Source organism: Dasypus novemcinctus, chromosome 5 (genome assembly GCF_030445035.2).
Source record: "Dasypus novemcinctus isolate mDasNov1 chromosome 5, mDasNov1.1.hap2, whole genome shotgun sequence".
Classification (NCBI taxonomy): domain Eukaryota; kingdom Metazoa; phylum Chordata; class Mammalia; order Cingulata; family Dasypodidae; genus Dasypus; species Dasypus novemcinctus.
The window spans coordinates 81,752,752-81,776,263 of NC_080677.1; the positions used below are offsets into that span (position 1 = coordinate 81,752,752).

The window sequence follows — 23,512 nt, forward strand, 5'->3', positions numbered from 1 at the left end:
GCTAGATTTTCTAATTTTTTCTGTTAAATTTCTTCTTGTTAGATTTGGCCTATTGCTTCTGGTTCTGCAAACTAGAATAATGGTTTTTTAGACTTGGTGGTAGCAATAGAACTCCTTTTTACAAATGAAATCTTAAAGGGAGACCAAATATATAAACAGATAACAGTGAAGTTGCTGCATATTAAAGGGGACATGGGGGTAAGAGTAGGAGGGTGGGGTCTGCCACATCTAGAAAGTCTCTCAAGCATCTCTGCCGAACTCTTAGTGTTCCTTGGATCATAGATTGAAAACCACTGGTTTAAATGTTGTGAATTTCTTTCACATAGCATTTCCAACTTTGTGAGAATACCTTCTGTTTTATCACCAAACTTATTGAAAATAGTTTTCCAACCAAGACCTTTACATGAGGATTTGTTTCTCCACAATATGTATGCATTGTATGTAGGAAACATGTGACTGCTTTTTTTCCAGATTGAAAAATGTAAAGTGATGGCCTCCAAGAAAAAGCCCCTGTGGCTTGAGTTTAAATGTGCTGATCCTACAGCCCTATCAAATGAAACAATTGGAATTATCTTTAAACATGGAGATGATCTGCGTCAAGACATGCTTATTTTACAGGTATAGTACTGTTAAGGATTTTTGTTTTTAATTATCTGAGAAAAGAATTCTGTATTAGACCTAAAAATTACCATCTACTGATTCTAGTCCCAGTCTTTTCTTTTGTACGATGAACAGTACTCAAAGATCATATAATGAGTTTTTACTTGGGGAATATGGCTATGAGCCATTGAATCTGCAATCTAGTGAGCTTTGTATTTCTGTCTATTTCTGAGTTGATACATGCCCAACATTCCCAAATAGCCAGATATACTTACCTCTCCTAAACACTCTTTCATACATTCCATTCCAATATGAGTGACATAGAATATTGACATATTCACCCCCCAGTGCTCACTTCATTCATATTCACAGACATATCTACACACCCACAGGTATTCTCCTTCGTTATATCTCCCTAGATACGCTTACATATATACAAACACAAGTGAATGATTTGATGTGAAGGAGAGAAAAGATGAGCAGGTAGGTAGATTGGAGAAATCATACAGTTATTGATGAAAGTGAACAGCTTATGAGGGCAGAAGGTGAATGGTGCTATCAGTGCTAATTACTTTATGACATTTCTAGATAAACTTTAGCTTTGTAAATCTGTAAAGTAATATTCTCCATATTATAGTTGTTTAACATTGTGGAGGTAACATATTCTCTAATATTTAATATGGTTTATTTAAAATAGACCCTAGACAAAGTTACACTGATTGAAATATACCCTATTTTAAAACTTCTCATTTTTCCATTTTCTTTGTTTCTGGTTCTACTTATTTTTTATATGGAAACAGTAATACCCTTGTCTTGCCTTCTTTCCAAGAATGGTGTATTGTCCTGAAAATTAAGGAAGGAAGGAAGGAAGGGAGGGAGGGAGGGAGGGAGGAGTCCTTCAAACTTTTCGAAAGTTTGTTAAATTTCAGATAAATCTGTAGATGCTTTTGAATTATTCAAAGATGGACAATACCAAATGTTGCTATGTTGTTCTCATTTTGAGGGAGAGTTTGCATTTGTCCTTCGTGTACTTTGGTTTTGTTGTTGAGGCACATGGTTTGGCAGCCAAGCAAATTATTTAATTCCCCTAAACCTTAATTTCTTCACCTGCAAAATGAGGATAATAATTATATCCAAATTATAGGATTAATGCAAGAATCACACTTAAAACTGTACTTAGTTAATGTTAGCTATGATTATAATCAATATTTATTATAGTTGCTTTGATTTTAGCTTAAGATTTCCTTATGGATAAAAATTAGTAAGGATATTAGAATAGAATGTTTTGGATAGATAGATAGACATGATGAAACAGGACTGATACCTACCCAAAAGAAAAACCCATTTATCTTCTCCCCCAAAATACAAGGACCAAAATTAACAGGCTCCCAAGGAAGGGAAACTTTAGAGTGCCAGGATGGTAAATAACAATACAATTGTTACTTATATATTTTATGTTTACTTATATATTTTGCTTTATTAGATAAGATTGTTGTTTTTTTATAAATCAGAAAGTATGTTAAACACAGATATATTTATGATGGAAACATTTTGGGGTTTTGATGCCCAGATTCTACGAATCATGGAATCCATTTGGGAGACAGAATCTTTGGATCTGAGCCTCCTGCCATACGGTTGCATTTCAACTGGTGACAAAATAGGTATGTGATTACCTCAGGAGATTAATACACCATTCGACTCATTTTAAAAGATCATAATTACTTCAGTGTAGGCATTTAATAACTGAAAAAAATATGATCATAATCCATATAAAAAGGAAGAAAATGTTCCAAGGCTGGTGGATGTGACTCTCAATTTAATAGAGATATGTTGAAAATACATGAATACATAATTCAAATCCTTGTGACTATACATAGAAATCATTTAGTAAGAACTTGTTCTCTCCCCTTTATTTCTCCACCTCTAAACTTTAACTCAAGTTTCATTGCACATTAAATTTCTCTCTCACCAAATAATGTTTAAAAATAGATGGAAAGATCTGCCACTTATTTTAATATCACTGAGTTCACATTATCAAAGTTATTACACTCTCCCAGGTACTTTTATAGACATTTAGCATTTTAGTTTTTTATGTTTTTATTCGTTTCTGATTTGAGAACTGTACAAAACCATTTACATGTGAGCCTACAATTTAAAGAAGGAAAAGGCACAAATTGCCAAGTGAGAAAAGATACACAGAGCACATAAATGGTTTTACTCGTTACCATTCCAAAAAAAACCCTTTCCTCCTTTCATTCAGGGATATTGAAAGCATGTCCTATACAACTTCCATATACTCCTCCTTTTATTTCTCTTCCTTCTAAGAAAACAAAAAGCACAGACCTGGAAAGTAGGATCTAGTAAAAGAAAAAAAAGAAAGAAAGGAAAAGAAAAGGCAGGAAGGGGGAAAGACAAGAAAGAAACAAAATGTCCCCGACAAAGACATAGCCATTCCTCCTCTGGGGCAGGTAATGGGCCCCAATTCATATCAAACACTGTGGATCCTCATACAGGTATGATTGAGATAGTGAAGGATGCCACAACAATTGCCAAAATCCAGCAAAGCACAGTGGGCAACACAGGCGCATTTAAAGATGAAGTCCTAAATCACTGGCTCAAAGAAAAATGCCCTATTGAAGAAAAGGTAAGTTCAGACTTTTCCCCACCATAACGGCCTCTTACAAGTTGCTATTTATAAAGCAGTAGTGGTTTCATATTTTCAAAGAATCTACCAAAGTTGTACCACCCAACATGTTGATGAAGTCTGTTACTCATAAGATAGTGGGGTTTTAAGTGCATGGTGACATTGCATATATGTGTAAAATAGGACTCCACAAGCATTTGCCTCTCCTTTGATTATCAGGCATACTTTGCATAAAATTTGGTTCTGTAAAATAATCCATTAGCACTTTTTATGGCTATCTTTGTTGTTCAGCAGAAAATTTTAGTTACCATATATAAATTCTCTCCTACCTGGAAAAATACCACACAACCTAAAAGGTAATTTATACTATATCACTACAACTCTAATCAAAATGATAAATTATGGATGCTGAAAATGTCAGTTCCACCATTCCTCTGAAGTGCATATGCTGAATCTTTCACAAGCTGTGTGGTTCTGCTGCACAGGATTAGCATTTCTCATTTGCCTGGTTAGCAGCCTTTTGGGGAGGGTATATAATTAGTAGCATTTATTAGTCTGGTAAACTTGTGGATGTGTGAACCCATGCATTCTTTAAGTGGTCACAAGCAAAACATATGCTAACCAGTGAAGGAGAAATTACCATGGGTTCTGTATAAGTGCTGCAAGTGATGCATGGAGAGGAAGCAAACTCTGATTAAATTACTGTTGCTCTTTTACCCTTGTTTCCTACTTGTGCTATTGTTGTTCAGTGAATCTTCAACCAAGTTATAAGCAGAGCAGTGAGAAAGTTGGTATTTAATTAATAGATATAACATTAATGAAATCAAGTGAGATTATCTTGCTCTCTGAGGATGCTTTTCAGAACAGTATCTTTTAGGAAGAAATTTGTAATAGAGCCATGCTATACTTTGTAGATAGAACACAACTAATATTCAGATGCATTTTAATTAGTTTCAGGCAGCAGTGGAGAGATTTGTTTATTCCTGTGCTGGCTACTGTGTGGCAACCTTTGTTCTTGGAATAGGAGACAGACACAATGACAATATCATGATCACAGAAACAGGTGAGTTTTTATGTGACAGAGTGATTTTCAAATAGAGTTCTAGGCTGGAGCCTATATTTAGAAGTCATCACTGTGTAGGGACATAGAGGCTGTGATCATCCTAGAGAGACCGCCGACCTTGAGGACCAAAGCATGGTAAGAAAAGAAAAGGCAGCAAATGAGACTTAAGAAGGAAAAGCCAGAGAGAGCACGAGAAAATCAGGATGAGGTCACATCCCAGAAGCTAAGGAAAGTGGGTGCGATCGGCTGTGTCAAGTATTGCTGAAGTAGCAGAACGAACTGAAATCTGAAATTCTGGGCCTCCTTAATCGTCCCCTGACTGGTTCACTGTCCACCCTGAGAGTGGTCACTATTGACCACCAAATCATAAAGTGATACTCTATAAAATTTGGGCCAGTTTCAGAATACAGTTTTCCAATTTAAGAATACTGTAAAAAGTACTAGAATGAGGCAAATCACCTATATTCTGTCAGAATCAAAAGAGATAATGCATTTATGGCCCATATAAATGATAAAGGGCTATCCAGATGAGGGGAGATGTTGGTACTTGCTGTGGTCGTCGTGGTACAATTTGAGCCAAAAGGAGACTCAAAATTATTTATTTCTATTGTGCTACCCCAAATTAAAAGGTGACACCCTCCCCCCAGCCCCAAGCAGAGTAAAACATCAGTATATTCTAACATAAAGGACATAAAAAAGTCTAACATAAAGGACATAAAAAAGTCTTAGGCACAGTGACATAGTAGCCAGAGGGTTTTGATTTATGTTTCTAAGAATAATTCTGAGACAAGAATTTGTTAATGACATTTGGCTGTCATTTAAAGAATACCGGAAGGATATCAAAAGCACACTTGGTTCAAAGAATGCTTCATGGGTACTACTTTCACACACCTGCTGAGATGAAGAATACCAGAAGCCAATAAAACAGTGTAAAAATAGCTCTCCACCGAACACAGCTCATTTTCAGGCAACTTAAAAAATATTACAAGTAAGGAACATACTGGAGTATTGTTACAAGTACTTATGCCAGTGTTATGATGTCACACGTTTTCTTCTCTTAAGGAAATCTATTTCATATTGACTTTGGGCACATTCTTGGGAATTACAAAAGTTTCTTGGGCATTAATAAAGAAAGGGTGCCGTTCGTGCTAACCCCAGACTTCCTGTTTGTGATGGGAACTTCTGGAAAGAAGACCAGCCCACACTTCCAGAAATTTCAGGTAAGTTGCATCCCTCTTATCCCCTACTGTGAACACCAACCAAGAGAGCCCACAGATGCTGCCTGCAGTGCCAGCAGCCCTCACCTGTCACCTCACTTCAGGCTGGTCTCACCTCAGCCATCTCCTAGCAGGGCTGACCCTGCCTCCTCCCTGTCTCCTCCATTCCTTCCCAAGTGCAAAATGACTCTCCTCAGTAATCCTCACACCTAAAATCAAACAGCAAGTAAAAGGAAGCCATGATCCGTGGGACTGGCAAATACAGAACACCATGTTGACCCTAGTACTGAAGAGAGGGCTTTAAGGAAGAGTGCCTCGGTAAGTGAGGTTAGCAATTGAGTATTTATCCACTTAGCACTTTGGGAATCCCCCATATTTTCTTTGTGACTCTTCTGTAACCTAAAGCTTCTTTGAAGATAAAGCAAAAAAAAATAAGATACTGGGGGAACATACAGAAGAAATTGTCATATACATAAAAGATAACAGATCTTACAGTAATGAAAGACACAATGAAATTTTTTTGTTTTTTATTTATTTTATTATTAATTTTATTTGGATTTTTTTTTTTTTTTGCTTTGTTTTTGACTAGAAGATTCAAACTTTACATATGTTTTTCAGGACTCTCAAGCAATTTTAAGTGTCTGTTTTTGTTACAGTTGTATAGTTATCAAATTGCTAACAGAGAAGTCTTGTAGTACAACCTGTTGTATTATTTTGTCATTTTTGTAAAGGGTAGTCGCTTCTTTGATTTGAAATCTTGTCAGCGTGACCACAGGTTCTACAAAGAGCTCTGCTGTGTCTTGCTTACCTGTAGATAAGCTCCTGCAAGTCTACTCATCTTACTAGGGGTGTTCAGATTCTATGTTCTTTTCATCACTTCCTGTTCTGCATTTAGTTTTGACTTTCTAACAGTTCAAACACCTGAAGAGAAAATTTTTCACACTTGCAAATTTAATAACTGTTAATGAACACAATTCAGAAAAGTTATTACTACTGTAAATACACCTATTTTATAGCAGTACAAACAAAGCAGATAAATAGAGGCAAAGAGTAATTGCTTTATATGTACATTTGCCTTGGTTTCCCTTTAAAGAGCCATCTCCTTTAGTATGTCTTAAACATGGTTTCACTTGCACTCACCATTTCAGGAACAAGTCTTTTCCTTGAGTCTCTTCTTGAGTCCCAGAGGTCTTGGGATCACATATGCCTTGAAGTTCAGCGGAACAACAACTAAGTTGTATTGTTTTGAAACCTGTCTGTTTTTATTTTTTTCTCCTGGCTGGTTTTTGATTTGAGGATTACAGGACTTATCTTCCACAGTTCCAGTGGTGTTGTCAGAGAAACTGAGATCTCTGTGGCCAGATGGTCGTAGGATTTCTAGTGTGTGTGTTTCTGCATAAACTCAAATAGGTTTCAGGCTATTTCCAGGCACATGACACATTTCAGTCCTGTTTTTCTCTAAAGTTAAAAATCACATATTTTGACAACTTCCTGGAAGAAAAAAATAGTTCCCTGGCCGCCCCACCCCCACCCCAAAAAAAACCCATCCTAGAAAAATTTTACCATTTAAAGGAGTGATAAGCATTCAGCTCTTCTCTCCTAGAAGTGAGTCCATCTGACTGACTTAGGACAAATGCTGCCATAATATTGCAATGTATAGAATCATACAAAAGCAAGGGATTTGGCCTCCTTAGCAAGCTCTCCTCCTTTCTGTATATATATTCTCTTCCTTTTTGCAAGAGGAAATGACAGCCCATCATTTCTATTGCAGACAACATTCTCATATATCCCCAATATATGTCACCCTTAAAATCCCAACAGTACTTCCTCCATCACCTCCCCCACCTTTTTTTTTTAAGCCATTAAATCCTCTTCCTTCAAGCAACATCCAGGCAGTGTGCACCAACACAAATATAACTTTGTAAATTTTGTTGTATGTGTCTGCATTTGGATTACTGACATACATTTTAAGTGCCTGTGAAAATATGCATTACTAGCCTAATAGGTAGATACCATATAGCATTGTTGTTGAAAGAATGGGCTTCAGAACAGACAGACTTGAGTGTGAATGCTGTCCCTGCCACTTAATCTGTCACAGCCTTGGTTTTGTCATCTGTAATATGGGAAGAGTAATACCTACTTCATGTGGTTTCTCTAGGGATTATTTAAATGACATATGTAAAATGCTTTAACCCAGTACCTAGACCACAAAAGAAACTCAATTAACAGTAGCCCCTATTGTTATATACATCACAATGGCTCTTCAAGCTTTGATAACTTTTAAGTTGAGAAACCCTATTGGCAAGGGACTCTCAGGCAGAACTGCAATATATAAAATATGACAAAGTAGCATTGCTCTGGGTAAAGAGTAAATAAGTCCTGCTGTTCCACCTCCCCTCCCCTGCCTCCTCCTCTGCTCCTTCTCTCCCATTTTCTCCCCAACCTCCTTAGAGCAAGAATAGAACTGAACACGGTTATTAAATTACATATGTGCAAAATTTCTAAGGTTTCCAGCTTGACAAAGATGAGCATCAAGATTCTTCATCATTTGACTCAGACCCAAGACTTACATACTGCTAAGCCTTCCAGAAAGATTCTCTGTTCCTTAGTTTCGTGGTTCTTTTTTGAATTGTATTTCTTTAGGATCAGAGACCACCACATCTCTCAAACTCTCTAAATAGTGTCTCAGAATCTTGAATAATAAGGCTGCCGTTTTTAGGTAAGCTAGGAAGTGTTGTATATATCTACATTTTTAAGTAAAGCCCTCCTCATTTCCAGTGAATCACAAATTCTGAATTGATAAGGTTAATTAATACATGCAGCATATTTCAATAACCCGTTAGGAAGAGTGGAGAAAAGTCGACCCTCTTTTTGTTAAGGGTGAGGTGAGCCTTCTCCACAGAGAATTGAAAACATACCTCGCTAGTGGGCAGAGGATGGAGAAAAGAGGAACCGAAAGAGGAAGCTCTGCATTGTCCCACTCCTCCCTTCTTGCAGTGGTAGCTATTATAGTTCAGCCTAGGATCATTTTCATACATAATTTCTAAAATAGGGAAGAGTTCAAGAATAAGATGTAATTAGAAAGACACAAAACCAAGGCCAATCACCTGAACCCAAGAATATCTGTTAGCCTTGTGGAACAGCGTCCTGCACACAAGGTGCTGAACAGGTGTATTTGGATGATGATGATTCTGATCAAGTAATCCTTATTGGAAAACCCTTCCTGAACAGATGAAAAAGAAAACGTGATTGTTTACTTTAGACCACTTTGTTTTAAATTTCAGTGAACAGTTACAGGACATATATAACACGTTTTCATCATTGGCAAAGAAAATTTGGCTTCCCATTTTATTTTTATATAAGAATGTGGTTTTTTTTCTAATTTTAAAGGTAATGCATTTTTTTATTAGAAATAAAACCCAGGAGATATTAAAAATAGCAAGAAAATATAAAAAGTCCACTATCCTGCCTTCTAAAAATGACACTGTCAACATTTTAGTTTACCTTCTAAAGTATTTGGTTTTTTAGAAGGTTCAAACTTTGGTTAAAAACTGAAGTTCAAGATACAGATATAAAGTTAGTCCTTTACTTAAAACTGTGCAATGGCTTCTCATTTCACTTTGAATAAAATCTAAACGTCCACACTTGGCCTCCCAGCGCCTGGGTATGGGGCCCTGCCACTCTCCAGCCTTACCCTGCCCTGCCCCACACGCTTGTCCCAGTGGCCTTCCTTCGCAGCTTCCATCCTTCTAACTCTTCCACTGCTCAGGCTGCTCCCTAGAATGCCCTTCACTGCCCTCGAAGCCCTGTAAGTCTCAGCTTAAATGTCTGTCCTCAGAACAGTTTCCTAAATTAAGTCCCCTCCTTTTATTCCTTGCCAGAGCCCCTGCACGTTTCCTCCTTAGCATCTGTCAGGCATATAACTTTTCATGCTAGTTTGCTGATTGTCTCCCCCTTTCCAAACTGTCATCTCTACGGGAGGGCCACATCTGCCTCGTATCGCTCACACGGGGCCTGAGACAGCACGCATTCCACAGGCATCTGCTGAGCGAATGAGCGAATGCTGGAGGGGCAATTCCTGTGCAGGGTGGGAGTTGGATCAGACTAGAAAACCTCTATGGCGTCCTCCTTCTGCATGATACATTGTGTCCTATGAGATCATAAAATTGTACCATAGATTGACAGACTTCCATCACATGGACGTTAATAAACCTTCAAGATTCTGGTTAAATATCCATACCCCAGGGAGGAAGTAAACCTAATTACGAAATCTAATGTTTGATTAGGGACACAGGTGTGTGAATGTCATAGAGTGCCATTTACATTTTGGTAGAGACTTGTTTGCTGATATAAATACTCTGTAATTTTCCTAATCAGAACAGTAACCGATGCCCAGAGAACAAAATGTGCACCATTACCCGCGGTGTATGTTCAATATAGGACCGTTCTCAAGGACAGTGAACAGCTTGGCATTCTTTGCGCACAGTAGGAACTAAGCAAACTTGTGTCGTATAGGCTGAAGCCAAATAGCACCTTTATAACCACTCTGCAAATCAAGCAATTTAATGAGTATATTTAAAAGGCACTTGCCCCTAGATGTCACTCTTAAGAAGCATTTTATAGGAGAGAAGTCTGGAGCCCATTCCTTGTGTTCTTTCCACTCATGCTGAACGTGAATGTTTTCTTGCCAGTTCTGTTGGGCCTGCCAGGTCTCCAGCACCCCTTCCCAGGTGAGCGTAGGCCTCCCAGCCTGCAGCTCCATGCCCAGTCTGTGCAGAGTCCTGACTCAGGAAGTTTTTGAGAACTTTATTTAACAAAAATTCATCTCTGCTGAAGTCTAACTCCAACCTTGGATCCCAGGTTGTTTTAATCGTTATTCTGCCTCACTTCCTCCACCTGAGGCCCCTGCTTGTTAACCTGCCTCTAGGACAAGGGGCTCTTGGCTGCCATTTGCCCCGCTGGAGACTCCCTAACACTCACCACAGAGACCTAAGGGACCTTGTCATATGACACTCTCCAAGGACCACAGTGGGTTCTCCACTGCGACTCAGTCTCCCCTCTATGTGGTGTCCCTCGTGCTTGTCTTTACCTGTAACTTTCTTTCCCTCCGGGCTGGATGTTCTCAGTCCCCCTGCTCCATCCTGTTGTAGTCACTAGATCCTGTCCTGCCATATCTAAAAGAGGACACTGACTCAGCCACACTTGTAAAACACCTACCACTTTTCAGGCACTGGGCCAGGCACAAGGCTCTAGTACTGCCCTTGACAAGGCAAGCTGTCTCTATGTTCAATTCTCTTGAAATACAAGCCTTCCATAATTCATCTCGATTTTAAAGCAGTGAATCTTGTCTGAGAGTGACTTTGCTTTTGCACATGAAGCATTCATTCATTCATCATGAGTTTACAGATGATCTACAGTGGGCCAGGCTCTGTGCTGGGCACACGTGATACAGAGCAGAGGCCCAGCCCCAGCTCACAGCAGCAGGGACACTTAGCACTGAGGGAGTTCTAAGAACTACAGCAGCAGTTTGTAGAGGGGGCAATTAATCCTGCGCTGGAGGCAGGGGAGGGGGGTGGATAAGGTCTTTTCAGAGAAGGAAGTGTTTTTATCTGAGCCTTAAGGACTAAGTTCAATTTCATTTTACCCAGCAAATGCAGGGAGGGCAAGAAAGATCAGCATGGAGGTAGAAAAGTAAATGCAATCAGTATTTAGGAACAAAATGTATCTTTCTGCAGTGTGGATGGAACATAAGTATATATGGGAATGTATAGTGGAATTTGAGTCAGGAAAGGATTCGGGTCCAAATCAAAGCAGTACATGGGCAGGAATAGGGGAGTAGAAAGCAAAGCAGTCATTTTGAATTCAACTGATTAATTGCGTATTGCTGTTATTAAGGCCTGTTATAGGTCAAGTGGGAGTTAGTCGAGTTACCCACCATATGCTGAGCTGATAAAGGTTATGAATTCAAGACCGGTTTGTCTTTGGAATTTGCACCAGAGCCCACTAACTAGGCCAGGTTTAGCCTCCTGCATCCTTGTCTCTCATGTTTCCCACTGGAAATTGCCCTCAAAAACGGGTATAGCATCAACCATTTGTACTCGCCTTATAGATATATTGGTTTGATATCTGCCCCAGATGCAGACTTGTGTGGGGTTGTAGAATTGTTAGGACTTGGATAAGCTTGTAAAATTTAATCACTTTTATGGGGAAAAAATATGAATCCAAGACTGGATATATCTGCGAACCCAGCAGTATGCAGTGTCATTCTGTGCCAAGCTATTAGATCACTGTTACTTTTAAACATTAATTGAGAATAACCTTTCAGCTGGCATCATTCTCTCAAAGTTTGAATTCGTTGAGAGAATTGTTTTGTCTGTAAGAATATTATCAAGGACATTTTTCAGCATGTTACAAATTGTACTCTTCATAAAGATCTACTTCTGAAATTTCCCTCCAGTCTTAATTTCTAGAAAAGCTGTGCTTTTCCTAAGCAAATAGGAGATTTTTTTAAAAAATCTTCTGAACACTGGACTGAATAACTGATTAGACTTTCCTTTTGACTAGAAGCATATTTGAAGACCATCCATAGCAAGTATATAGGATTTGTGGTGTTAGTTTTTAAATTAGTTTCTTTCCAGAACCCATTATGGATGATCTCCTTTGTTCTTCCCTTTGCTTTTCCACACACTTCTAATTAATGTTATTTTGACTTTTGTGTATCCAGATACTCCACCTTAAATTATTTTCAGAACAATGCTTGTGGATAAATACACACACACACACCTACGGACAGGCTATTTAGACTATTTAACTAAAGTAGAATGATTTAATTGTGGCCTTTATCTTTCTAATGAGTCTCCAGCAAAATAATTGGGAAGATTGTATACCTCTTCCCCTGACAAATGAGGCTAGTCTGAGAATCCTTTTTAAGAAGCCCTTAAAGATGAGAATCCTAATTCAAACTCAGCAAATGCGTGGCCAAGTATGGGACATGCTGTTCTTTCAGATTTACCAGAAATTGCCTCTTCCTGCATTATTAGGTCTACTAATCAATAATTTTCTCTGTTTTTCCAAAATAACTTCTAAATACACCAGCTTGCCAATGCATTGATTGTTTATAAGAAATATTTCAGATCTGCCTGATCTGAAATATTATTTTTCTCCACTGTCTCCTTCCTCTAGCAGATGGAGGCAACTTTACTGTTGAGGAAAATAAATGGGTGGGAACATTTCTTTTCATTGATGAATATTTGTGAATGTTTCTCCTCTCTTCAACCCTGGAATCTTTTTCTTGGAGTTTCTGTTTTATGTTCTTGGGGCCACTCTTCATCTTTGTGGATATGTTCAGTAATATTTCACTTCCTCTTCATTTCTGGATGAGAATGGAGGAGTTTGGCTTTTAGAAAAAGTAGGCCAATTCCATATGATTTTGGAAAGTTTAAAGCAGCCACAGTTCATTAGTGGTTAACAACTTAGTAGATGATGTGTAGAAAGTGGTTTGTTTTCAGTTTAATGAACTAATAGTTAGGCCAGTTAACAAATCAAGTCTAAATTTTGACCCTGAAATGATAATAACTCCTTTTGTTCCCAAGACTTAGGAGGGTGCTAGCTTTGTAAAAACAATCCTTTCTTTTGGTCAGATGCTATAATTGAGGCATTTGAATCAACTGTCAAATTAAGAGTAGATGTAATATATTGGCTCAAACTATTTATTTGCTGCTAATACATAGAGTTCCAGCTAATGACATTAACATTTATATAATGCTCTCCACATTCACACACATTAACAAGTAAATTAAATCAAGTCCCTGAAAACCAGATTCTTTCCCTATTCTTTCTTCTGTACTCAGTAAGATAAAACTTTTCAGCAGGAAAATGAGAAGAGAGTAAGGATGTTTGAGGTCAATACACAAGCAGCCCTAGCGGTAGGGAAATTTCTGTTGCTACGGTCAATAACTTCTGTATTCTGTGTTTTCCCCTGTGCTCCCCAAGCCACATCCTCATAGTCCCTCAAACCACAGACCTCTGAGCCGAGGCACATGGTCAGGACGCCCTCACAAACCCTGTGGCTGAGTGCAAAGGGCAGAAATGAAACTTCTATGGGCCTGAGTGGGTGGAGCAGTTGCTCAGTGGAGCCACTCAAGGCAAGAGAACCCTACCCGCCTCAGTGGGCCAGGGTGAGAAGAACCTACCCCTCAGACTGGCTGGAGTGAGGCATATCTCTGCCCCGCCACCTGACCCTGCCTCACCTCCTAGGACAATCTAAGGATACATTTTGAACAGGTTGTCCGGGTGGGATGCTGACTTCCTTAAGATTGAAAAGTATATGTGTTCAATAATGCAACTTCTGATACTATTAGTAATACCCAATAGCTTACATTGCACTGTGCTTTACAAATATTATCTTATTCATCTCTTACTACAACCATATCAAATAGGTGTTGTTTTTATTTTCATTCAAAGAAAGTAAAGTAACATCTTTCCTTCAAAAAAGGTAAAATCAACAGCTTGTCAGCAGTAAAGTCAAGATTTGAATCCATGCAGCTATGTGAACCTGCTCTGTTAACCACTGCTCCCCACTGCCTTTTAAGCAAAAAATATTTAAATCCACAGCCAATCTCTAAGTCTGTGTAGACAGGCAGAACTTGGACAGTGTGGCATGCATTTAAATTTGAGTAGGAAATTTCTCTCATAGAAACTACCTTTGTCTATGAAAATCAGAGCTAATCAAATAAATGAGAGCCAGCAGAAATTCCTTTTATAGGGGAGATGGTCTTCAGCAGAAGCAAGACAGTCCCTTTCCTTAGCATATCTCCTTGTGTGCTATAGAGATCGGCGAATCAGTGTGTCACTGCTTAGTATTTACTGAGCATCTACAAATTGGTGTTATAATAACTTGGCCTCAGATTAATTTTCCTCTAAAAATTAACTTTTCTACTAAAGAGTTTGACCACACTATGGGCTCACACAGCAGGGGGCTGACCTAGAGCCCCCAGTATAAAGATGGATAGAAAAATAATTAGAAGTCAGGATGTACTCTAATTCAAAATCAAAAGACATTCCCGTCTATATCTTTGTGAAAATTGTGCAAGTTGGCAAATTAATGAGCCTGTTGCCTGCAGTGAAGTCTGTACTTAGTCTGTGTAATTATCAAGAAATGAGAGAAAACTCATTGGGCCCTATGGATAAGCAAAAGAAAATGATTTGCAGGCATAAGTCATTAAGAATGCAAGAGCACTAACGCACCAGGGCGGCTTGCAGGAGATAAGTGATGCTGGGGCCAGGGCACGAAAAGCCCCAATGGACTTTTGAGTCTGATGGAGTCTCCTGCTTCATGGCAAGTGAAGATAAATGCATATTTGACCTACACTCCATCATAGGCAGGGGAGATGAGCTAGCATCTACTGAGCCTTTGCAGTGTGCCAGCCTCTGTGTCAGGCATTTTATATCTCTTGTCTCGCTCAAAACATGCCAGTATAGTCCACTTGTCTTTGTGCTTGGAAAAGAAATTGTAATAGAGTCTGGGAGAAAGAGCAGGAGAACGTTAAACCAATCTGTCATGCTTCTCCTGAAGAACAGTCAACTTCAGTGGCCAGTGCTGTGCAGACCCTTAAAACTGCATGGACCAGCCCAGGACAGTGCTGACAGGAGGCAAGGCCACACAGCCACCCTCTGTGTGCAAGCCTCATTTCTGAGGCCCAGGTCCAGCCCTCGGGCGCCCTTTTGCCTAGTACCCTATCTTGTAGCTCTTCTCTCAGCTGAGTTCTTGCCTCAACCCTCTGACTTACACTTAGTCTAAATAATAATAATAATAGCTAATATTAACAAAGCACTTGCTCTGTATTTTTAGGTCCTGGATAAACACCGCGTGTGCTTTATCGTATTTAGTCCTCACAGCAACCCTGTGAGGTGGGCAGCAGGATGATCATTAGCATTGCCTTTGTACAGTTGAGGAAACAGAAGTTGGGTAATTTGCCACACAGGCTCCTAGGTGGCTGATCTGGAAGTGGTGTCCAGATCCACCTACCCCTGGAGCCTGGGCTGTCTCGGATAACCATGGGCAAACTACCATTGGCTGACCGACTTACACACATCCCTCTCTTGGGGCCGCTCAAATCACTCACCTTACCCAAACCTCCAAACAGGACCACCAGAGATGGTCAAATCTTGACAGCCCCAGCCGTCTTTGCACCCTGGAAAGGGTCATGAGGCCTCTTCATTAATCCACAGTTACATTTTCATCACTTATATTTTAGTTAAGACACTGACGTCAAGCCAGGCTTTGTGAAGAAGAAGACATGGTATTAAGACTGTTTTCAACCCAACTATGAACACTGCACATGGATTCAGTTTAAATGGTTCATCATCACCCATTACCTTGTGCTACACATTGGAGATGACTTATTCTACAGAAGATCATGGTGTAGTGGAGACAGACATTGACCCAAGTAATTAGAATAGAAAGAATGGGTACACAGTCTAGCCTCTCTGACAGAGTAACACATGCATGACCATAATTATCATTACAGTTACTTTGTCACATATGAATGACACAGACAAGATCATCTAAAGGCAAAAAAAGAAAAAAATCACTATTAACATTTTGGCCTGTAATTTATATTCATATATATATTTTGTTAATTTCCCATAATGAGATTTTATCACCTGTTGTTTACACCTCCTTCTTTACAGAAACACTTTTATGTTCTTATTAAATAATACTCTACTATGTTATTTAGTAGTTGTAGAGTATGCAGTTGTACTTTCATACACCTTTTTATCAATTCCCTAATGAGTTACTGCCAAGTTTCCACAATTTTAAACAGTATTCTAATGAACATCCTCATATATAAATTGCTGTAAATTGCTGCAAATTTATCCAATTTTTTGAAGGTAAATTTCTAGCAGGAAAATTGCAGGGTAAAAGGATATAGATCTTGTTTGTTTGTTTTTTTAAGTCAAATGTACTGAGGCATAACTTACATACAGCAGAATACACCCTTTTTAGATGTACAGTTCTCTAAATTTTGACAAATGTGTCAGTCATGGTACCACCACCACAAGTAAGTTATATTACATTTAAGCATTTAAGCTTCTGATGCATGTTATCAAATTGTCTCCTGGTAGAGTAATATCTGTTGCCATCTACCATCAGCCTGTGAAAAGTGAATTTTGGGTGTTGTCATTAAAAAAATTTTTTTTATGTATTTTCTGATTTGATAGGTGAATATCTCTATCTCATTTTGTTACATTTATTTGGTTATTAATAAGGTTGTATGTTTATTATCTGTTTTTATGACTTGTAATGTGAATTCAGTACCCTGGACCTGAATTTCTAGTAACGATTCATCTCTTTCTTAGTGATTTGGGGCTGGAAGCAGAGGAATGATCTGACATGCTGCAGATGTGTTTTCTTTTGTTTTCCCCTTTTAGTATTGTTTATTTTTTCTCATAAAAATTCAAGTTTCTGTAGTTTAATCTATCTTTTCATACAGATTCCACCTCAGAAGTCATCTTCATAAAGTCCTTTCCCACTCAATGATTATTTAAATATTTGCCCTTTTTACATTGAAATATTTAATCCATTTGGAATTTATTTTGCTATACCACATGAAATAAAGACTTTACTTTACTTTTCTCCCAAATGATAATCTAGTTGCCCTAGCCCCATTTCTCAAATAATAGGCTTTTTCCTCACTAATTTGAGGAGGCGCCTTTATTATATTTATTACGTACTTAGGTATGTTTCTGAACCTTCACTTCTGTGCCACAGAATTTCTTGTCATTTATGGAAAAGAACAGATACTGTTTCATACTGTTTTAAATATTGCAGTTTTATGATACATATTTTAATGTCCAGTATGCCAAGCCCTGTAACTCTATATCTGTAACTACATTTCTTCAAAATGTTCTCTCAGGACTTAATTATCCTGGATGAACATAAAACAATATTTATGTTTAAATATCCAATTTTTTATTTATTAGAGAAGTTATGAATTTACAAAACAAGCATGCATAAATGCATAGCATACAGGATTCCCACACACCACACCACCACCATTACCTTGCATTTTTGTGGAACATTTGTTACACTTGAAGAAAGAATGTCCAAATATTACTACTAACTATAATCCATAGCTTATATTAGGAGTATTTTTTCCATAAACCACCCTATTATTAATACCATGTAATATTATTATATATTTGTTATATTTTATGAAAGAATGTGCTCATCTTTGTACTGGTAACCACAGTACAACAGAACTAGGAGTTTCTATTGAAATTTTATTATATTTATAGGTGAATCTGAAAAGAATTTATATCTTTATAATAAGCAGTTTTATCACTGAGGAACATTCCGTCTCTCCATGAATTCAGGTTTTCTTTTACATTTGATTGTTTCTTAAAATGGGTACTGCATGTTTTGTGTATGTGTTTATCCTCATATATAAATTGAGCAATTTGAGCATGTGTTTATCATGCTCCCATTACCTTTATTCACAGGTATCTGTTATTACATTATACTTTCCAAATGGTGGTCTACAGCATTCTAGTCATTAATTTTTATTAAAAGCCAGCTTTTAAAAACTAGTTACAATAGCATTTGAGGTTTTTCCTTGGGTGTTCCAAGAAGACAATGGTATCATTTGTAGATAATGATAATTTTACCTTCAGTTTTCTGATAATATTCTTCTTTTTTTCTGATATTGCATTATTTAGAAAGATTTTGACTGATAATTTAATATTCTTCACATTATTACATTTTAGTTATATATTGTTACACTGTTACTTTTTTAAAAATATTTTTTTATATATTTCTACCCTTCCCCCAGAATCCCTGTTGTCTGCTCTCTGTGTCCATTCACTATGTGTTCTTCTGCATCTGCTTGTATTCTCCTTAGGCGGCTCCAGGAACCAATCCTGGGACCTTCTGGAGTGGGAGAGAGGTAATCATTCTCTTGCACCACCTCAGCTCCCTGTTCTGCTACGTCTCATTGTCTGTCCTCTGTGTCTCTTGTTATATCATCGTGTTGCGCCAGCTCTTTGCATTGGTCGGCACTCCTGAACAGGGTGGCATTCCTACGTGGGGTGGCATTCCTGCACGGAGTGGCACACCCACATGGGCTGGCACTCCACATGGGCCAGCTCACCCTGTGAGCCAGCCGTGAGGGCCAGCTTGCCTTCACCAGGAGGCCCCAGGCATCAAACCCTGGACCTTCTCTATGGTAAACAGGAGCCCAACTGCTTAAGCCAAGTCATTTCCACACTGTTACTTTTTTAAAGTCAGAAATGGATGTTAATACAGTCCCTTATGATGAACTTTTGCAATTTGGCAATAAACCCTTTTTGCTATGGTATGTTATTCTTTCAGCATGTGTTTGAAAGAATAACATGCTACTATTTTATTTGAAATATTTATATCTGTATTCATTAACTTTAATTTTCTTCAATGTGCTATCTTCATCAAGTTATGGTATTAAAGTTAAATTATTCTTGAATGAAAAATTGGGAACCTTTGTCCCTTTTTCTGTGCTCTGAAACAATTTAAATGGCATAAGCACACACGTTGCTTAGGAAGTGGACTCTGCTCACCTGTACACAGGCCTTGTTCAAATGCTTTTGCGGAAGGCATCGGCCTTAGCATTTTTAAAACCCTCTCTCTTACTCCGTATTCAGAATTTGTATTAAAATCCAAAGTCAGTCAATAACACTGAGAATCAGACAGTGAAGAATTTATTTGCTTTTTTAGAATAGAACAAAGTATAAAATAAAAATGAAAGCTAAATCTCAAACACATTTCCTTCATTTCCTTGAATTTCGTTAGCTCTTGACAAACCTTATTTACTATTACATAAAGTTCATTGAATCCAGCATGGTGTTCCAAACTTGACTCATTTCTCTCCGGCGACTACAGAATTTTCCATTCTCAATTTTTTAGGAAAGAATTTGAATTTAAAACATAGAGTAAAGAATAAGATGAAATGATTGTGTATCAATTTGTTTCCTTTGACCATGCCCTGGATGTACTACCCTAAATGCCTAGGAGATTATACGAATAGTTTATGTTCTCACCAAGCTTTTCATCTGAGGCAGGGGACCTACCTTGGTTGTGATGGTTTCTTCATGGACAGGGTAATGCCGTGTAAATTCCCATACAGCCCAGTTCTCGTCAGCCTCCTTAGTTACTATAACAACAACAACATTTTCTTCTCCTTTATCCAGGACGTCTGTGTGAAGGCTTACAGGGCCCTTCGTCATCACACAAACTTACTGATCATCCTGTTCTCCATGATGCTGATGACAGGAATGCCCCAGTTAACAAGCAAAGAAGATATTGAATATATTCGGGATGCCTTAACAGTGGGGAAAAATGAAGAGGATGCTAAAAAGTATTTTCTTGATCAGATTGAAGTTTGCAGAGACAAAGGATGGACAGTTCAGTTTAACTGGTTCCTACATCTTGTTCTTGGCATCAAACAAGGAGAGAAACATTCAGCCTAATACTTTGGGCTAGAATTTAAAATAACTTAGTGTTCTAAAGCTTTAAATTAGCACGTCAGTCACTGAATTTGGGATTAAAATGTAATAGGACATTGTGAATCTGGCACTTCAGAAACAGCTCTTTTCCTATCTGAGCTCTTCACTAGAGAAAAAAATTGGCATTACTGATTGTTTGGTTAGATAATATTCATTGCTAGGCTTATCTGCAGGTTTGTTTTTTCTCTATTTGTGTCAGTCATGTTGGGGAATATTATAAGTATAAACAGACTAATGACTTCCTTATTGCGTCTGATGTTACAACTATCTTATTGTCGGGTGCTCCTGCAAGTTCTTTAGAGAAACCAGTGGCATTCATTTTCATCTGGATTTTAGTTTACTCTCAATTTTGTTTACCTTTTTGTTCTTCAAGCTATTTACAGGAAAAATAAAACAAAACATGTAATCACTGTAACCTTTGCCACCTTCCAGAACATCCCCTCAATGTCTGCAGATGTTAGTGATGTGCTAAGAACAAGAGAAAAGGAGCTAGTCTTTTCACTGTCCTTTGCTATCAGGTTCTTTCACAGTGCACAACTGAGACTGAAGAAACACAAAATGGAAAACCTAAACTTTTGTACCCTTACCCTTTTCTGCTGGTCTAGTTATGAATGTGAAAAATAGATATGAGACCATTTGTTCTGCCCTTTGAAGTGAATTATCAAGTACAGTTAGTATAGTTTTTTCCAGCTTAGAAACAGAAAATAACTAAAAGGATTCTTTATATATATATACATATATATAAAATTTTTCTTTGCCTTTACATTTTCTTCCCTCCCTTTCTTCCTCCTGTATGTCTTCTTCCTCAGTTCCCACCCTCCTACAACCCCTTTATGCTGAGTTTTGATGCCTCATGGACACCTCTACCCTCAAACTCAAAAAATTAGTTGAGAAAGAATTTCTCTTTTAGTATTACTAGAATTTTAGGTGCTTATTTGCAAAGATGTTTAGTGGAATTTTTTTTAAAGTATATTATTAAAGGAGAATTCTAGGAGATATAAATTAGTTTCTACATGCTTCAATTTTAAATTTTGATCTGAGCAGTTTTTTATCTTTATTTTTAATGGAAGAGGATATTTGGTATTTTAAAAATATACCCCAAATTAGTAAGAACACTACTTGCCCTATCCATTGCTCTGCTTAAAGGACTTTTAAATGTTGACACATTCTTCAGATTTCCTAAAAATAATTGAAATCTCTTCTTTGAAAACTATTTTCTTCTCTTAAATGTTTAACCTTAGAGATCACTAAATTAATTATAAAATATTTTTAAATTACCTATAGCTAATGGTTTACATAAAAATAACTCCATGTTAAGGGTGTCTTAGTTTAAATGCAGTTAGACATAAATACATATTTAATTTTTATATTTTTGAAACTATCAGTTAAGAGTTGTGGTGTAGCTCAAACCTTTCTTTGAGGTATGCAAAAGCCCAGTAGTTCTCAACCCTGGCTGCAAATCAGAATCGCCAGTGGCCCTTTAAAAAATACCATTGCCTGTGCCTTACCCGCAGATTATAATTCAATTAATTTGGGATGGTCCCCAGGCATCCATATATTTTCTAAGCGCGTTAGGTGATTCTAATATGCAGCCAGGATTGGAAAGCCCTGTTTGGCCCTTGCAGGTGTAGATAACACTGCTTTCTTGCCCGGTGAGCCTTTCTTCTGGCTCAGAAGATACCTATTAAGAATTCCTCTTTCTTGAAAACTCATTCTTTTAAAATCTACATCCCCCTGAACAGAGGACCATGCCTTGTAATAAAATGTCTATTCCTCTCTATAAGTGAGAATAGACATTATATGGCAATTTTGAACCAAGTATTTCCTATCATTCTTTTGAAGAAGAGTAGAAAGAATTATGCTTTGTAATTCAGAAGAGGATGTTATTATTATTATAAAGAATAGCCAGGCTCAGATCTTGCACAGAGTCTGCATATTATTTGTCCTCCTAAAATTATCACCTTAGTGATAGAAGAATTACAAAAGAAATGTATTTATATTTAGCTTATTGGCACATGTGCATACATGTATGCTCCTTAAATGAACAAGTTCTTTCATTGTGATGATTATATATAATTTATATAGATATAAAATAGATATATTATATTGGGCTTGATTCTTCCAATTACAATGAAGGTATAATTTCAACTCTATAGATTTGCAAATAAACACAGATTGCCTTTGTGTGCTTCCTTCCTTCCCTGGTCGCAGTGAGTCACATGACCAACTACTTCCATACTTTTGAAAATGTTCTAGAACTAGAGTCATCCTAACTCTCTCTTCAATGCCAAATAAGAACAGAGACCACAAGTCAGATGATTCAGATCAAAAGGAGTCTTATGTATCTCTAGGACCTGCTACATAATTTCCAGAGCCCAGGGCAAAATGAAAATGTGGGGTCCCTTGTTCAAAAATTATTAAGAAATTCAAAGCAGCAACAGTAGAGCATTAAACCAAGCTCAGAGCCACATGAACATGGAGCCCTATCTGACTGCACAGATTCCATGTCCATGAAGCTGGTGCTGTGTGTCTCTGAACAGTGCCTTTGGTGCTCAGTTTGGGTCATATAGACCATGTCTGCCTAAAGGGTAGAAAAAGTGCCCAGATTAAAATGTTGGATCTGTTCAAACTGAAATACCTCATCTCACTGGCTGTATATTAGGACCTTAAACACTAGTCCCATTGCTTTGGGACTGGAATGATGACCAATAAAACAGTGGAACAGGTTTAGCTCAGTGGTTGAGCACCTGCTCCACATGTACGAGGTCCCAGGTTCAATCCCCAGTACCTCCTAAAAAATAATAATAAATAAAACAAAGTAGATAGTTGAGACCTAACCCCATGTAACTGCATTTGACCAGGTTTAGCAATACTTTAGTGGAGGAAGAGGGAGAGGAGACATTGTAGATAAAATATATCAACTCCTACAAAAAATGCTTGACTTTAACTTTAGTAAATACATCTTTTTCAGGAGATGAATTTTCTTAAAAGGTTGGATGTAGTAACTCTGCAGCATAATTTGGATGCTGTCAGTCCTCTATTAAACAATCCTATGAAATAAATTTCAAAACTACTTTGGAAAACAAGTTTTCGAAGAGAATTCTGGCCACTATTTGGTATGATGGGCTCGGTTTTCCATAACTATAAAATGAATTGCCAATTATATTGTACAATATGAAGAAAATAAATTTGTATTTTAAGAGTTGTATTGTCTTATTTTCTGTTTAATCTCACCTAATAATTCTGGTCAATAAAATGGGTTCTAGTTGGGTGCCTGTCCACATATTCTCCAAGACTCATTTTCAGAACAGGGTCCCAGGACCTAAAGCATGAAGGGTACACACCCCTTGGCTAAAGTACCCATTCAGAGAACTGAGACATTCCTTCCTCTGGACAGTCTAGTTCCCTCTTCTTGCAAGAACTTTAATTACAAATCGTTCAGTGTAAATT

General features: G+C 37.7%; 1 protein-coding gene and 1 long non-coding RNA gene across 4 annotated transcripts in view; one reads left to right on the top strand and one right to left on the bottom strand.

Annotated features, from left to right (window-relative positions):
- Positions 1-23,267, top strand: part of PIK3CG (phosphatidylinositol-4,5-bisphosphate 3-kinase catalytic subunit gamma) — a 44,350-nt gene extending 21,083 nt beyond the window's left edge. For all 3 annotated transcript variants that reach the window (XM_058297151.2, XM_058297152.2, XM_071215211.1), the window contains 6 exons: positions 472-618; positions 2,171-2,261; positions 3,114-3,244; positions 4,196-4,307; positions 5,370-5,527; positions 19,748-23,267. In XM_058297151.2, coding sequence (XP_058153134.1) covers positions 472-618; positions 2,171-2,261; positions 3,114-3,244; positions 4,196-4,307; positions 5,370-5,527; positions 19,748-20,026 — 918 coding nt within the window. In that variant the 3' untranslated portion in view covers positions 20,027-23,267. The remainder of the gene's footprint in view (positions 1-471; positions 619-2,170; positions 2,262-3,113; positions 3,245-4,195; positions 4,308-5,369; positions 5,528-19,747) is intronic.
- The window catches only part of LOC131278516 (uncharacterized), a 160,353-nt gene that overhangs the window by 43,706 nt on the left and 93,135 nt on the right, over positions 1-23,512 (bottom strand). The window lies entirely within an intron of this gene.